An 18,026-nucleotide genomic window follows, 5' to 3' on the forward strand; every position below is an offset into this window, starting at 1 on the left:
CTTACACCCTTGGCTATTATCTGATAACATGATCATTGGACTTTGTTTGTGATTGTTATAGTAAAAATTGATATATTGACCATTTTTGTCAAAAATTACAGTTTCCAAACTTTCACACACACACTGCAGCACGTACAACCGCAGAAAACAGCTAAAACTGGTGTCAAACATCAGGTACTCACATTACAGCCCATAAAAGTATTCTTCTGTGTGGTAATCCATAAATCACTTCTTGTAGAGCTTCCAGAACACTGTATCATTTGAAAACAGGTCTACGAGTTGATGTCCGACTTTCGGCTGCCATTTTGAATCTTATAGATCGGAAAAACTTCCAAAAATGTTTTTACCACGTGGTACTAACTTATCTGAACGGTCAATGGGAAAGAACTGTGTTTAAACCCCTACAAGAAGTTGGACAGTGGTTACCTCCCATTTAGTTTTCACAAATGTCCTGAAAAGTGCTGATGTAAATGCCACGTATTATGGGCGTATGACAAACCAAACATGACCACATATCTAGTACGTGCTGGGCAGTGAAGGGGTTAAAGTAAAACTTGAAATTTAATTTTTTTTTTTTAGTTTGGATGGTTGATGAAGGCAAAATGTGTATTATTTTATAATTTATTAACATACTTTTTGGTACCAGGAGAGGCTGTTCTTTGCCTCTACAAGTACAAGATAAAAAATAAAAAAAATGCCTCAGCTTCTTGGAGGGGTTGTCCCTCAGACCCCCTAGTGGGCCCTTGGTCCTGCCGCCGTGGACCTTGGCTTTTCAGGTTTTTCACTTTTTTTTGGTGTTGGCCCTGTGTGTTTGTGTGTGTATTTGTTGTCATGCCTTTCTCCTCTTTGTTTTTTGTTTGTTTTGTTTTCCCTGTGTATTGTTTGAATATTTATCTCCAAGTTAAAAACAATAAAAGGTTAAACTCACCCAATATCTTAATTCTGGTTTACAGACTCCTATGGAAATTGACAGGCCTGCAACCACCGCCACCACCGCCACCCCTTCAGCAGAAAAAGACAAACCCTCCTCCCCCACAACACAAGCAGACAAAGACAAAACCACAGCCCCTCTCACAGACAAAGACACAAAAACCACAATCGCCGACAAAACCAAAGAAGTGGAAAAAGAGAGGAAGGGGGACAGAGATCAGGAGAAGGACCGAGAGAAGCCGAGAACGCCAGGCTTGCTGTCGCTGAAGAAACACAAGGTGGGGCGAGGACGACCGAGAAAGGCGGACAAAGAGGCCAGAGAGGCCTTGATGACGGCAGCTCTCACGCACACTTTACCCGTGAGTCTGACACTTTTCCACTGGTTTCTGCTTTTTTGATTACATCGGAATATCTGTCTCCAGGAGACCATAGACCATGCCTTGTTATACAGTCTAACCTGCCTTAGCGACCACCTCTTGAGAACGACCTCCTGTCCAAATTTTTTTACTCACATGCGAAGCAAAAGTGAGTCTATGTACTCACCAGAGTCGTCCGTCCGTCCGTCCGTCCTGAAAACTTTAACGTTGGATATTTCTTGGACACTATTCAGTCTATCAGTACCAAATTTGGCAAGATGGTGTATGATGACAAGGCCCCAAAAAACATACATAGCATCTTGACCTTGCTTCAAGGTCAAGGTCGCAGGGGCCATAAATGTTGTCTAAAAAACAGCTATTTTTCACATTTTTCCCATTTTCTCTGAAGTTTTTGAGATTGAATACCTCACCTATATATGATATATAGGGAAAAGTAAGCCCCATCTTTTGATACCAGTTTGGTTTACCTTGCTTCAAGGTCAAGGTCACAGGAGCTCTTCAAAGTTGGATTGTATACATATTTTGAAGTGACCTTGACCCTGAACTATGGAAGATAACTGTTTCAAACTTAAAAATTATGTGGGGCACATGTTATGCTTTCATCATGAGACACATTTGGTCACATATGATCAAGGTCAAGGTCACTTTGACCCTTATGAAATGTGACCAAAATAAGGTAGTGAACCACTAAAAGTGACCATATCTCATGGTAGAAAGAGCCAATAAGCACCATTGTACTTCCTATGTCTTGAATTAACAGCTTAGTGTTGCATGACCTTGGATGACCTTGACCTATTTTGGTAGGAAAAATATGTAAAGCAGTTCTTAGTGTATGATGTCATTGCTAGGTTTAGGTCATGTCAAGGTCAAGCATGTGAGTCGTATGGGCTTTGCCCTTCTTGTTGATTTTTCCCAGTAACACCCACGTAATTCGCCTTCCTATAACGACCACCTGTCTATTATAAAGACCACTTTTGGTCGGTCCCTTTGGGTGGTCGTTGTAGGCAGGTTCCACTGTGGTAGAAGGCCAGAGAGCTGAAGTTAGCGTTGCCAGCATGAGAAACTAGAGCTATATCTTCCGCGCGCCGATGTTGTTCTTTAACAAAGATACCTATGTTCACGTGTAAAACATCTTGTGAATTACTACAGCCCCCCAGACATTTACATGGGATAAGTGCATTTGTCATACTCCAGATATAGCCCTAAAGAAATTACGTCACACACTCAAAGAAGGTGACGGTTTTGTGATTCAGTCAGTGTAACGAGGCGGCTAACAGTAACACAGGGCTAAATCTGGATATATTGCCATGCATTCTTTCAGTTTGGTCGAGTATCAGGAATCTACATCCTGACTGCTTTCTTTCAAAAGAAGAGTTGTTTCTCTTTGAATTGTTTGAAGGCAAGGGATAATTTTTGACAGTCGTTGATTCTGGCATTTGTGCTGCAGACAAACAACGTTGAAAAAGAAGCATCACAGTTTACCCTTTGTGTCACAAAATCTACACTTGCCTGTAAGTTTAACTACGATCACAAACATGACTTGTTTTTGATGGATGGTTTTTTTATCAAAAAAATGTCTCTTTACACCAGACAATCAACGTTGAAAGAGAAGCACCTCAACCTGTCGTGAGTTCACAAAATCTTCAGCTGCCTGTTCCCATCATCTCAAAGACTACGTCAAGACTGGTAAGAAGAATTATATGCATATTTTACTATCATTCTCTATTTTATTTGCTTTTTATGTCTCTTGATAATGCAGACAGTCAGTGAATGTTTTTTTGGTGCAAGGCACAAGAAATAAAGCATCAAGACTGCCACAAAGCTTTGTTGAAAGCATTTGTTGGAAATTTGACAAACATGATTTGAAGAAGATCTGACGTCGGTAGCTTTCACACATTTCATTAACCTGGTATGATTCACAGTATTTGGTGTTCAGTTCTCCTCTGGTGATGGCTGCTCTAGCGTCATGGAAACTACTCATAATTTTACAGAATAATGTTAATGGCAAACTTCACGTTTTTGTTTCGAGGCAGTAATTGAGTCGATTGCCGTCTGACTATTTAGGTTTAACGTCCTCTTGGACCAGCTGTGCCTATATTGGGACAAGTATTGATAATACGCTGAGGATATTGTGTGATACTATGACACTAAGCCCACTGCAGCTGGCTTCTTAGCCACACCAGCATTAGGCTTGTCTCTTCAAAGTATTGAGATAATCTTTGTAATGATCGAGAGATCTTCTTCTGCATTTGTGGGCTGAAACTCCCCTTTACACGTGTTTTTGCACAAGTGGATTTTTACGTGTATAACCGTTTTTACCCCGCCATTTAGGCAGCCATACGCTGCGTTAGGAGGAAGCATGCTGGGTATTTTCATGTTTCTATAACCCACCGAACTCTGACATGGATTACAGGATCTTTTCTGTGCGCACTTGGTCTTGAGCTTGCGTGTACACACGAGCGGGGATAAGGTACTAGCAAGCCTGCACATAAGTTGACCTGGGAGATCGGAAAAATCTCCACCTTAACCCACCAGGCACGGCCGGGATTCGAACCCACGACCTTACACTTTTGAGGCCGGCGTCTTGCCACCAAGCCATTGCGCCCGTCGTAATGAGGGATGAGAGACGATGCGTTCGTGTTTTCCTAGCTCTGGGACTTTCGCTGTGAGCTTAGGATATTTTTCCTGTGTGCACAGGGAGGTGTTCAGACACGGAAGAGAGTCTGTACAAAGTTGACTCAAAGACATAAATCTCTCGCCGGACCTGGCATTCGAACCCACAAGTCGAGTAAATTGTGTTTAATGGAAGGCGTCATTGCTCAGTTTTGTTTTTACGTTGTTGAGTTGAACAAAGTTGACTCAAGACATAAATCTCTCGCCGGACCAGAGATTCACTTGTAGAGTAAATTGTGTTGAATGGAAGCCGTCATTGCTCAGTTTTGATTTTACGTTGTTGAGTTAATTGACACACTCTTGAATTCAGGTTGAAGGCCAGACAGGGGGAGACAACAACTTGACGGTGGAGGTGGAGAATGACCTGGCGGCTGGAACAGGACAGCTGCACCGATGTCGGTGCTTGCGTACCGGTACGGTACTGTGGGAGCAGATCCTTTCATCTCGCGTTTTAGCTGTGGCCGGTTCCAGGTAAGGAGGCGTTGCAAGCTGAAAACTTGTGATCTTTGAGTAACTGTGGTTAGAATATATTCTGTGGCTTTGAGAAATTGTAGGAGTATAAAGGAGATGCATCCTTTTGCTAGCCAGAGTAAGTTTGTTGTTGACCAAAGCTGTGCGGCAATTTGATCTTGAAAAGGGGCATCTTTGAATTCAAAATACATTTTTGAAAAGGAACGTGAATGAACTATTGAGTGAATCGTTTCAAGATGAATTCACCTTTGTAAAGTGACTTAGAGTGCATGATTAGCTGAATTTGAACCAACAAACACTAATCCTTTCTTTTCAAAATGTGTCTGTCATGTTAATTTTAGAGTGTGTGCCTTTTTCCCCCTTCTCTTTTTAAGCCAAAAGGGGGGTTCCAACTTCCACTGCAGTGAGAAATGATGAAGGGGAGTCGTATAAGCATTTGCTTGTCTTGTTAGGCCAAAAAAAAAAAAGGTCTGTTTACGGTAACCCAAACGACCCTATTTTTTTCGCGCGACCATAGACTTTTTTTTGGCATTTTGGGGAAAAAAAAAAAAGGGTTTTTTTTTTGCAAAATAACGTAAAAATATGGTTTTTGGGGGGGGGAAAAAAAAAAAAAAAATCGACCTACCGACCCTATTTTTTGGGCCTATGTTACCGTAAACAGACCTATTTTTTTTTTTGGCCTTATCACATACCGTTTGATATTTTTTCAGACATGTGACGTGTGTGGCGTGCGAGGACAAAACAGTCAACCTGTATGGTGCTGGGGGAAAGCGCTTACTGCCGCCTCTGATGCTGGGGTCAGCAGTGTCCGTGCTGAGGTGTACCGGTCACTACGTCATGGCTGTCACTTCGCACGGATATCTCTACATCTGGTTAGTCATTTTTTCTGTTGTCTTTTTATACCAGGCATGAAAACTTATATGAGGAAATTTCTCTCCTTTTAGAATTAAAAACAAGCTCAGAAAGTGAAAAAGAATAGAGAAAAGCGCACTGTCACTTGAGTCACTATACACTACTGCGCAATACTGGTTTGTCACTTTCTGTGCGTGAACATGTCAACGCGGTCGCGGATAATGTAATTCACAAAGCTGTTGAGTATTGTCTGAGTGTAAAAATGCGGTCCGTCCAATTTTATTCTGTGAGTTTCCACTCAAGGGAGAGATCAAGATTTTGAACAAGATTTGTAGTACAAAATGTGAAAGTAATCTTGTTTTAGATTGTAAATCGTTTTAAGCATGGAGTTTGCCTCGTGAACCTTGAAAGTTATCAAACTTGCATAGGTCTTGAATAGCATTAAGTAAACTGCTGAAGAGATGATAAACAATAATAACCAGCCAACCAACCAACCAACCAACCAACCAACCAACCATTCTGGGGTCTGAGGCGTGAGCTGATCCATCGCTTATTGGTCACAAGATTTTAATATTGTCCCATAAATATTATGTTGCTGGGTAAACTGGCTGACTTGAGCGAGAGTCTCTCAGATGTAATCTTGTTCCGGTCATATACTTCCCCCAAAAATTCCTGTGTTTATCTTGGGGTTGGTTACATGCTTAAATTACTTATTTCCCTTTGAATTATGTCTTTGTTTTGTAACATGAAAGTACTATTACCTTGTAGAAATGTTAAAATGAAGAAATGTTGTTTTGACAGGAACACGACACAATTGAAAGCTGTGGTACAGGCTCAGTCATTGTCCTCAGTCATGTCTGGTGAGTGAACTGAATCATCTCTGTTTCAGTTTCATTTTCGTTACTTTTTATTGTTCCATCGCTGGGAAATTTAGGTCGCTTCCTCCCACCAGAAAAATAGCAGCAACAGAGTCAGGCTACCCAGGTGTGTGAGTGTTAAGGTCACCAACGTCTTCTATTGGGGGTCGGGGGGGGGGGGGGGGGGGGGTCTTAAAAGGGGGGCTTCACTGTAATGGGACATGATGAAGGTGAGTCGTATTAGCATTTGCTTTTCTTATCCCAGCAAAGCTGGAGGTATCCCACAAACGCATACTGAGATCGACTTGAGAAATTTTCTTCTCGATAATACATGATAAAGAAGCATCCTTTGTTGCCAAACTGTTGCTACAGCTGTGGAGAGAAGTTCATCAAACTTTGGGAACATACTAAGTTAAATACGGTGGGGGTTCTTTACGGATTCCATTATTGATAAAACGCCACCCAAGGCCGCATTAAACTAGTGTAAATTCCGAGTCTACAACATAATGCTCGCGCAAGTGGACGACGTCAAGATGTTTTGACGTCAATGCATCGTGACGTCATCCCCTCTTGGGCCATTCTCTCGAGCGCGTGGTATGTGTATGTTTGTGTGCACATGTGTTATTGTGATTGTGTGTGTGTGTATGTGTGTGATTGAGTGGTGTGTGTGATTGTGTGTGTGTGTGTGTGTGTGTGTGTGTGTGTGTGTGTGTGTTTGTGCGTGTGAGTGTTTGCATGCGTATTAGAAAGAGAAGAGAGAGAGTGTGTGCGTATGCACGCATAATTGATGGATTGTGTTTTGCTGTTGACCTTCAGGGGGAGAGAGGATTATCCACGCCACGCTGACCAGTGAGGGTGTGCCAGTGCTGACAGTGTCTTCTGGAAAGTCCTACAGCTTTGCCCCTGAGATTGGCTCTTGGTAAGCACCGTTATGTTTTGGTCTATTTCTACACCTTGTGTTTTTCTTCTTCATTTGTAAAAAAATATATGTTGGTTTAGGGTAACATGACCACCAAAAAATATGGTCGGTAGGTCAACTGTTTTTATCCTCTTTTTTTTTCTTTTTTTTTTTTTAGTCTCGGTATGGTTTGCAAAATGTGCCAGAGGTTTATTTTTTTGGGATTTTTTTTGGAGAAATGAAAAAAAAGTTTAAGGGTCGGCGGGGAAAAATAGGGTCGGTCGGGTTACCCTAAACCAACATATATTTTTGTTGGGCCTTACTTTTTACATTTAGTCAAGTTTTGACTAAATGTTTGAACATAGAGGGGGAATCGAGACGAGGGTCGTGGTGTATGTGTGTGTCTGTGTGTGTGTGTGTGTGTAGAGCGATTCAGAGTAAACTACTGGACCGATCTTTATGAAATTTTTCATGAGAGTTCCTGGGTATGATATCCCCAGACGTTTTTTTCATTTTTTTGATAAATGTCTTTGATGACGTCATATCCGGCTTGTCAATATAACACTTACCTCGACAGTACTATTCTTGCACATTATCTATTATAGGCCGAAAAAATTGGACAAAACGCTGCGTGGGTACAATTATCTCCCATAACCATGCGCCACCGTGGATCCCAAGCACTGTCCGAGTGCTTCCCCCTTACAGGATGTAGGTGGCGCGTCCTCTTTCTTTTTTCGCGCGTGACAGTAGGCTGTGTTTCTGCTGCGCTCCCGGATTATTTTGGATTCTAGAGTCTTCTTTTCTGTGTGGATTACCACCTGTTGGATTTTTGTGTGTTATTCCACTTCTGGCTTGAGGCTACGTTGTTTTTCTTCCAACTTGTGCCTCCGTTGTTGTGTGGCGGACTCGGCGTGCCTACCGTCCTACTTCGTGGTGACCGGTCGTCTGCTTCTCGTTTCGCCTCATTCACTTGAGTATTGACCTAATTTTCCTTGAATTTTGTTAATTCTCGATTTTTTAAGGGTACGTACAGGGCGAGGTAGGATGTCTCGTCCTGTTTTGGGCTCTGGTTCTACGGAACCAGAGTCTGCCGGGGGCAACCCTTCTCCGGGCGCCCAGCGTCATGTTTTGCGCACGGAGAGGGGGACCTTTCGGCGCTCCGACTCTCCCTCCCCAAACGCTTTGCGTTTGCGGCGAGGGAGGGCGGAGAAAGCCTGTTTGAGCAAGCTCAATGCGAGCTTGCTCAAACAGGCTGGGCTTGAACCTGGGACTTCGGGCGGGGCTGCGCCGTCGAAGGTTCGGGGAAGGTCGAGGGGAAAGAAAAAGCTTCTTTCTCCTTCTCCTTCCGTGGAACACGCTTCCCCCCCTTCGACGCCGTTGTCCGGCCCTCAGTCTCAGGCTTCAGCTCCTCCCGGTTTCAAGCCTGGGGGGAAGGTTTCCTTCTCCTCCCTGGCTCGAATCCGGGGGCGGGTCGATTCCCAACCCTCTTTGGGGGTTGGTGAATCTGATCTAGGGGCTACGGGAGAGACTCAGGTTTCGACTTGTTTCTTTTCCGGTGCCTCTCCTGTGCCCTCCTCGGTTTCCACCGCTGTGGAAGCCAGGAGGGACACGGGTCCTCCTCTGAACTCCCTCGCTGGGTCGTCTACTGCTGTTTCGACAGTAGTCTCGGACTCATGGGGGGGGAGATCGGAGGAGATGACGGGGTCTATGAATTCCCTCCCCGCGGGGGTTGGGATGCGAATTGACCCCGTTCAGGGCGGTCCTGTGGGGGCAGGGGTTTCAGGCTTCGTGCCTACGACCACTGCTACTACGGTTCCCTCTGACGTCCGTGTGACTGGTGGCTGTCCCTCTATGAAACGCTCCGGCCGACTAGTTACTGGACGTGGAGGTGTTCGACAGAACGTGGTACTTTTGTCGAATGGTCAGGGCGACGGGAACATTGTTTCTGTTGCTCAGACCGACACCTCCGACCGGACCGTCTTGACCCCACGCCATTCCTTAGCGTCTGGTGTTCGGGTGACGGATGGTCCGGACCAAGGGTCCGGAACGTTCCAGGCTTACGGGTCGGGATCGAACCGGACCCACGGGTCCCGACTGGACTTGACCTCCGGGTTTGGTCCGGACGGGACCCATGGTACGGGACCGTACCGGACCTTAGGGTCCGGTGCGGGACAGTACCTCTGGCCCTTGCCGGACCCCCGGACCTACGGGTCCGGATGGTACGGTACGGGACCAGTGGTCCGGTCGGGGCCGGACCACCCGACCACCTCTGTTGGTCTGGGTGGTCTGGCACCGAACCGGAACACACCGGACCACCGGACCCGTAACGGGTCCGGATGGTACGGTACCGGACCAGTGGTCCGGTCGGGACCGGACCACCCGACCACCTCTGTTGGTCCGGGTGGTCTGGCACCGAACCGGAACACACCGGACCTACGGGTCCGGATGGTACGGTGTTTCCACGTCCGGACCGAACCACCCGAACACTTTTGTGGGTACGGATGGTTCTGTGCCGAACGGGACCTCCGGATGGTACGGGACCGGACCGGACCACCGGACCGGACCGGACCACCCGACCGGACCGGATCGGCACCCCCGACCGGACCGGATCGGCACCCCCGACCGGACCGGACCATTTCTTTTCTGATCAGACCCGATGGGTCCCTGTTCAGTCTATAAATGGCGGGGGTTCGTTGGCTGGGCTGACCCAACAGTCGCAGGGTTTTTGTTTTTCTCTCCCTTCGGCTGCTGGAGACGTTTCGTCTTTGGGGCAGGGGTCTTCGCGGCCTCTTGCTTCAGTGGGCGTTTCGTCACAGCCTACTTCATCACTTTCGGCTCCTCCCCCTCAAGCTTCCTACACTCCTGCTGTTGAGGAGTTGTCGGGAAGTGAAGAGGAGAGTGAGTCGGAGGACGATGGGGAGGAGGATCAGGGTCGCCCTGAGGTTAACACTGATCCTCTACCCTTGCCGGTTTCTGATGGAACTTCCGAAGCTATGCTTCGTACTTTCCAACAGTACATGACAGACATCACGCGGCGTCTTGACGCCACGGATGCCTCTCTTAAGCGTCTGTCGTCTAGTGTTCCCAACCCTTCGGTTGACACACAGGACGTGGACCCGGAGTCTGAGGACGAGAGGCAGGAGGCTCTCCCTCGCACAGCTAGAAGGACGTTTGAACAATTTCAGGACGTCCTTCCCTCCGACGCCCTCTCGTCCTTGGAATCCGCTTCGGCCCGGGCGCGGGAGGCACACGCCGCGTCTGCTGGCGGCTCGTTTTATGAACGATCCGGCCGCCAGCAATTCGCGTTCCACCCTAGTCTTAGTGCCACGGTGGAAGCGGCAGCACATCGCCTGAGGAGTACAGATTCACGTGCAAACGCGACCTATGTTCCTCGGGAGGACGCGGATTCAGTGCCGTGCTTTCCTTCGGGAGGCGCACCTCCACTGTTTCCCCGTGTTCAATCTGTTTCGTCCCTCCCTTTTCCCTTTGACTCTCGAACTCTCCCTTTCCAGACTTCGAGTGTTCAGGGTGGGGCTGACGGTGATGTGTTCGTTGGGGAGGTGCCTTCGGTCAAGAAGGTGGAACTGAGCTCTGCTTCGTTCCACAATCTTGAGGCCACCGTTTCTTCCATTGTCGAGGCCCAATCACAGGCCTTGACATGGATGAGCACGCTGTCCACACTGTTGGACCCTCCCGATCGGGCAGAGTCCGATTCCACTCGGGTCCTTGACACGGTTCGAGTGGATCGGGCTTTGCATGCCGTGCGATCGTGCGTGACGACGGCGGCAGAATTGGCCATTGGAACACGGGTCCACTTGTTGGCCCTGTTCCGTGATCATTTTCTGGCTACTTCTTTAGTGCCTCCGGATATGAGGAAGAGTCTGAGGAACACGTTTCCTCAGCCTTCTTCCCTCTTTCATCCGGGCACTGTCCGTTCTGTGGTGGAGTCCACACGCCAGAGGAACACTGATTCTCTGATGGTTGGCCTCGCTGCTTCGGCGACGTCGGCGGGGAGTAAGAGAAGTGCTACAGTCACCTCCAGCTCCCAGCCTCAGAAGAAGAAGAAGAAGAAGCCAGTTTCACTGCCTCCTTCTTCCTCCTCTCAGGCGCCTGTCGCGTTCCCCCCTGCGGCCCCGGCTTCTCGTGCTCCCAAGCGCAAGAGGAAGGGTGCTCAGACAGGTAAGGGTAAGCAGCACCACCAGGGGGGTGGTCGCAAGCCTGCGCCTGCCCGCCAGCAGAATTTTCAGTGAGTCCCGGCCCTACGTTGACGCCCCCTCAAGTTGCCCCTCTTTCGTCCGTCGGTTCCCTTTTTCGGGCCCGCGACATGTGGGGCAGACTGGTCTCCAACCAGTTTATCTTGAGGGTGGTGGGGTCGGGGTTTTCTCTACCGCTGTCGTCACAACCTCCATTGTCCGCTCTACCATTGACGTTCCCCCCTCCTCGAGACCCTGCCAGATGGCAGGCTCTTCAAGACGAGGTGAACTCGTTGGTCGAGAAGAAGGCTGTCTACCCCCTTTCTCAGCCTTCTCCGGGGTTCTACTCCCGCCTGTTCACCGTCCCCAAAAAGGACGGCAGGTTCAGGCCGGTGTTGGACCTCTCCACCTTGAACTTGTACCTTCGCAGGTGCAAGTTCAAGATGGAAACCCCTTCGTCGGTCCGGTTGGCCATCCGGCCAAACGATTGGGCCACGTCTGTGGACCTCCAGGATGCTTACTTCCACATCCTGGTGGCCCCGGGGTACCGACATCTGCTCCGGTTTGTTTGGGAGGGCACAGTGTTCGAGTTTCGGGCCCTCCCATTCGGCCTGTCCTTGGCCCCGCTGATTTTTACAAAGGTGGTCAAGGAGCTGGCGGCGTTGGTCAGAGCTCAGGGTGTGCGTCTGCGTCAATATCTGGACGATTGGCTCACCCTGGCCCAGTCTCGCGATCAATGCCTCCAACACACCCGGCAGGTCCTGGACCGGACCCATGCCTTGGGGTTCCAGATACAGTGGCACAAGTCGGACCTCGTGCCAGCCCAGCAGTTTTGCTACTTGGGGATGGCGTTCGACACAGTGCTTTACACTGTGTCTCCCTCCCCGGACAGGATCCTCTCCCTGAGGCGAAAGATCCTCTCCATTCAGGCTTGCCGCGCTGTTCCTCACAGACGGCTGGCGGAACTGTTGGGTTCCATGGAGTCTGTCGCTCTGCTGCTGCCCCTTGCAAGGCTACACAAACGTCCCCTGCAACGGGCAGTAGCAGATCGGACTTCCAGGCCTCTCAATTACACCGAGTTGGTCCAGATCGGACCTTGGTTTCACGAGGCTGTAGTCCAATGGCTGGACCCGATCTGGCTCAACTCTGCGGTGCCTATCCAACCGAGACGGCCGTCTCTCTTCCTGTACACCGACGCTTCTACGCGGGGTTGGGGGGCCCACCTGGACCTGCACGAGGCCCAGGGGGTCTGGACCCAGAAGGAGTCCCTCCTACACATCAACTTTCTAGAGTTGGAGGCGGTTCGTCGGGCTCTGCTGGAGTTTCGCCTCCTGATTCGGGATCAGGATGTGTTGGTCCACGGGGACAACACCACATGCCTAGCTTACCTTCGCCACCAGGGGGGCACCAATTCTCGGTCCCTCTCCCTGTTAGCGGAGGAGATTCTGCTCTGGTGCCAGACCAATCAGGTCCGGATGTCAGTCCAATTCGTTCCGGGGAAACTGAACGCCCTGGCCGACATTCTCAGTCGGGGCGATCAGGTTCTCCCCACAGAATGGACCATCGCTCACAACGTTCTACAACGTCTGTGGGCAAGGTGGGACCGTCCTCTGATCGATCTGTTCGCAACTCGATTCAGCGCTCGGCTTCCCAGGTACGTCAGCCCCTTTCGAGACACGAATGCGTTCCACGTGGACGCATTCACTCTCTCGTGGAGGCTCCTCGATGCTTACGCCTATCCCCCGACATCTCTGATTCCGAGGGTACTGGCAAAGTATCTGCAGGAACGGCCAAGACTGATTTTGGTCGCGCCTTACTGGCCAACAGCTCCGTGGTTTCCAGATCTTCGCGGTCTCACCCACGTAGACCCTCTACCTCTGAATCTGGACGGGGGAAGTCTGCTCCAGCCTCGATCAGGCCTCCCTCATCCACGTCCAGAGAGTCTGTGCTTGACCGCATGGCTCTTGTGCGCTCCAAACTGCTTGCACTAGGATTGCACAAGAGTTCAGTAGAGTTTTCCTTGAACGCTAAGAGGCGATCAACTAATCAGCTCTACGACTTACGCTGGAGAGCTTGGGCCTCCTTCGCCTTGTCCAAGGGGATAAAGCCGCTTTATCCCTCAACACAGGACTTGGCCAACTTCCTGGTGGAAGTGTATCAAAAGAAGAGTCTTTCTTCTAAGACTCTTCTTGGATACAAATCTGCCATCACTTCCACTATTGCGGCTGCTACTGGTCGCAGACCTGAACACTTGATTAGTTCCTCCCTCATCGCTAATGTCCTTTCGGGTATTAGCAATGCAGCGGTGTCTAAACCTCGGGTTTCATTTCCCAAGTGGGATGTCTTCCTGGTTCTCAAACTCCTGCGTAGCAAGGAGTTTGAACCCCTGGCAGGCATTAGTATCAAGTTACTGACTTTTAAGACTGTGTTCCTCATCGCTTTAGCCACTTGCCGTAGACTCAGTGGTATTCAAGCTTTGAGTGGCCTGGAATTTGACATTGAGTTCACCACACATCAGGTGACGTTGGCTTTCCTACCAGACTTTCGAGCCAAGAATCAGAATGCCTCGGAGTTGTCCAAACCAGTAGTCATTCAAGCCTTGGCTCCCACTCTTGAACATGATGACCCTGATCGCTTCCTCTGCCCAGTACGTGCCCTTAGAGTGTACCTGGATAGAACACGTAGCTTTCGGTCTTCTAAGCGGTCACTGTTTGTCTCGCTTAATCCGAAGTACCAATCGGATATTTCTAGACAAACTTTAGCTCGTTGGCTGACCTTGCTTATCAAACAGGCTTATGTTCATGCTCAAGTGGATGTGGTCCCTGACATCAGGGCACACGAGATTCGGGCTATCGGCTCCTCGTTGGCGCACGTGCGGGGTGCCTCGCTCCAAAGCATAATGGCGGTCGCGTTCTGGAAGACTCCAGCCACGTTTATTAACCACTATATGCGAGACTTTTCCAGTCTCAGGCTTGACCAGTCGTATGGCATTGCCAAAGCAGTGGTTGCCAGCATGGTCACGTCAGTCTAAGGTATTTTTCTTGGGTATATTTTCTTTCACGGTAGTACTGTTCGAAAATTGCCTGGGTATCTTAATCCTTGGATTTAAGTGATTTTGATTAAGGAGTTTAATACTCTACATATCACCCTCACACCACTCTGGTATTCTGTGCAAGAATAGTACTGTCGAGGTAAGTGTTATATTGACTGTAAGGCTTCTTTTTAAGCCTACTGTCTATATGATACTTACCGAGACAGTACTATTAGAGTTTCCCTCCCGCCTCCCCTCTTGATATGTTATGGGCTTTTTGAGGGTCTGCAGCTCATAAAGAAAGAGGACGCGCCACCTACATCCTGTAAGGGGGAAGCACTCGGACAGTGCTTGGGATCCACGGTGGCGCATGGTTATGGGAGATAATTGTACCCACGCAGCGTTTTGTCCAATTTTTTCGGCCTATAATAGATAATGTGCAAGAATAGTACTGTCTCGGTAAGTATCATATAGACAGTAGGCTTAAAAAGAAGCCTTACATTTTCAATAAAATTGATTGAAATTTTGGCCAAGCAATCTTCGACGAAGGCCGGACTTTGGTATTGCATTTTAGCTTGGAGGCTTAAAAAGTAATTAATGACTTTGGTCATTAAAAATCTGAACATTGTAATTAAAAAAAATTTTTTATCAAACGATCCAAAATTACGTTTATCGTATTCTTTATCATTTTCTGATTCCACAAACGTAGAAATATGTTATATTCGGATTAAAAACAACCTCTGAAAATTAAAAATATAAAAATTATGATTAAAATAAAATTTCCGAAATCGATTTAAAACCAATTCATCTGATTCCTTGTCCGTTCCTGATTCCAAAAACATATAGATATGATATTGTTGGATTAAAAACACGTTCAGAGAGTTAAAAAGAATAGAGATATAGAAAAGCGTGCTATCCTCCTCAGCACAACCGCTACCGCGCTTTTCTGGATTGTTAATTTCACTGCCTTTGCCACGAGCGGTGGACAGACGATGCTACGAGTGTACGGTCTTGCGGAAAAAATGCAATGCGTTCAGTTTCATTCTGTGAGTTCGACTGAGCTTGACTAAATGTTGTATTTTCGCCTTACGTGACTTGTTGTTTGCTGTGATAATCAAGAGGTAAGAGAGAGAGACAGAGAGTGTGAGTGTGTGCTTGTGTTTGTGTGTGTGCATGCGTATGTATGTGCATGCATGTGCATGTGTTAGTGTGTGTGTCTTGAGTTTGTGTTTTGTATGTAATAATAAATGTGTGTGCAAGTCTATATTTCTATGATCTTGGAGGAGAAGCAAGCATACCGGCACATCTACATGGGACGGTAACGAGAAGAAGGAGTAGGTGCAAACAAATATATGAATTTAGCAAGAAGACTTGGAAGTTGAAGCCACTTCAAGGGGAAATTGTGAATGTGCTGTTGTAAAGGGAGAAAAGAGTAACAGAAAAGAAACAAAAAAAAAATTAGAAATTAAAACATTTGTTAAAGAGAAATATTTTCTTTGCAGGATGGTTGTGAGCAACCGAGAGGACCGTCTCCAGATGTGTTCAGACCATCAGCACTGTGTGCCGTCCAAACCCAGATCCACCGGACCTCTGGCCTCCGTGCAGGGAGGGGGCAGGTCAGTCCAGCCATCTTGCTTTTCTTTATGACAGCAAAGTTTTCGGCCATTTGGAATACGTTTTAGTGTTTGGCTGACTGCCGATATGCTGAAGTTACTTTTGATGGAATCATTGTCATTACAGGCTGCAGAGTGTGACTAGATTGTATTTTTTGTTTAGTTGCGTTTAATAACCATTCCACACTTCAAATTTCTCCTGGCTTGCTATTAGCTCACACTGGTACTTACACACACACACACACACACACACACACACACACACACACACACAATCACACACAATCACACACACCACACAATCACACACACATGCCTTTTTTGACAATTGGCCAATAAATATAGTGTTGAAGAGGGTAAAGTGCATGTGTGTGCGTGCATTTTTAAGTGCTAGTGTGAGCTATAGCCAGTTAGCAAGGAGAAATTTGGGCCAGTTTCTGAGATGTCGGTGTTTCCGTTTTACAGGGCTATGCAGCAGGCAGGACGCGTGTTCCAGTCCAGCAGTCACATGCAACACGTGTCGACGCTCAGTCACCTGGAGACGCAGATGGCTACCTGTCTGGCCCTCAAGTCCTCCTCCGAGTATCGCTTCTGGCTGGAGACCTACATACGTTACCTGGCGCAGGAAGGTGAGAACGAGGGCGGGTAGGGATGTTGAAAATGGTGCATTTTGAAAGGGAGAAAGTCTTGGATAGTAGAGGGCCTGGCCTGTCTTCAAAAAACTATGAACAGACTTCATATTACAGCCCTGAAAGTTAAAAAAAAATGGTGTACTATCCTCTGGCTAGTGATTCTGAACATTTACTAGCCAGAGAGCAAACTTTTCTAGCCGAACCAACGATTTGGTTCAGCAACTTGACTCGCATTTGGTGAGTAGATGAACATTTCTACTCGCCACTTTCAGGCCTGTATTTTCTGCATAGCTGCAAATGAGACTGGCAAAGCACGGGAAATCAACTCGGAAGTGAGATTTTGGTGTAAATTAAGAGAAGGGGGTGGGTGATTGGGTAGCATGATTCTGTCGTTGCAAACTATCCCCAGGGATGGCAACCTGAAGGACAATAAGATATACCAAATACCAACATTTTGGGTACATTTTAAAGCCTCAGAACCCATTCTTCAGATTCATGTACATTTGTTTAGAAAATATTGGGGTGTGTAAATGTGTGTATGCAATGTCCATCAGCTGTGGTTTCTCTACATATTTTATAGTGTTCATTTTGAAAAACAAAAAAACACACACAAGAAAACGTCTTTATGTCTCATGACTGAATCGTGTTTTGAAGTAGAGAATATTTGCTGCAGGTCTGGAGGAAAAACTGAGGACTGTGTGCGACGATCTCCTTGGGCCCATCTTCTCACGCAGCTCAGGAGCATCGGCATGGCAACCAACAATACTGGTATGCAGAACAGAATTACAATTCATTGGATACAACGTCCTTTTTGTGTGATCCCTCGTCTTCATCAGAGCCAGAAGCAAAGGAATCCAAAAATGGACCGACTGCTCAAGTTCCAAAATCTAGATTAAATTTAACATTCCTGTAACTAGCTTTCTTTTTAATTCCAGTAGCAAACGGTGCACTGGTTCACTCTGGCAGGTCTGCCTACCGTTACGGAATTTCCGTATTTGTCCCGGAAATCAATAAATTTTATCAAGTGTTCCGGAAAATACGGATGTTCGAAATGCGTCCCGGAAACTCCAAAAAATTCCAAACACGCTCACAACAGTGTGAGCGAGAGAGATTGCCTGGTGAATGACTTCCGGAAATTGCCGAAGTCACAGCTGAGAAATGACGTAGGCGGGTTCCGACTATTGCCGAGCAGCTTTTTGTAGCTAATACGCATGCGCGTCAACTTCTTGCAAGAAGAAAAGGTCGAAGAAAAGATGGCGTCAAAAAGGAAAGAAAATCTCGCTGTGTGTGAAACCGATAATGACCCTGCAAAAAAAATGAAGCGTCCGCAGAAATACATCGAGAAATATACGGAGACATACCCGTGTATCAAGCCAGGAAGTGTCGAAACGAAGGTTTTGTGCACGATTTGTGTTAGTGAATTCGGCTGTAAATCTGGCGGCATTGATGACATTCGACGACATGTGGAAGGCCCGAATCACATCAAGAATAAAGAAACA

At 47.4% G+C, this 18,026-nt stretch overlaps 1 protein-coding gene across 3 annotated transcripts in view; it reads left to right on the plus strand.

Annotated features, from left to right (window-relative positions):
• The window catches only part of LOC138976363 (protein HIRA-like), a 68,063-nt gene that overhangs the window by 46,886 nt on the left and 3,151 nt on the right, over positions 1–18,026 (plus strand). For all 3 annotated transcript variants that reach the window (XM_070349220.1, XM_070349222.1, XM_070349221.1), the window contains exons 17-25: positions 954–1,289; positions 2,898–2,993; positions 4,291–4,451; positions 5,162–5,323; positions 6,105–6,163; positions 6,977–7,079; positions 15,785–15,898; positions 16,361–16,524; positions 17,201–17,295. In XM_070349220.1, the coding sequence (XP_070205321.1) occupies positions 954–1,289; positions 2,898–2,993; positions 4,291–4,451; positions 5,162–5,323; positions 6,105–6,163; positions 6,977–7,079; positions 15,785–15,898; positions 16,361–16,524; positions 17,201–17,295 (1,290 nt within the window). The remainder of the gene's footprint in view (positions 1–953; positions 1,290–2,897; positions 2,994–4,290; positions 4,452–5,161; positions 5,324–6,104; positions 6,164–6,976; positions 7,080–15,784; positions 15,899–16,360; positions 16,525–17,200; positions 17,296–18,026) is intronic.

This window comes from Littorina saxatilis, linkage group LG9, assembly GCF_037325665.1.
Source record: "Littorina saxatilis isolate snail1 linkage group LG9, US_GU_Lsax_2.0, whole genome shotgun sequence".
In the NCBI taxonomy this organism is placed as follows: Eukaryota; Metazoa; Mollusca; class Gastropoda; order Littorinimorpha; family Littorinidae; genus Littorina; species Littorina saxatilis.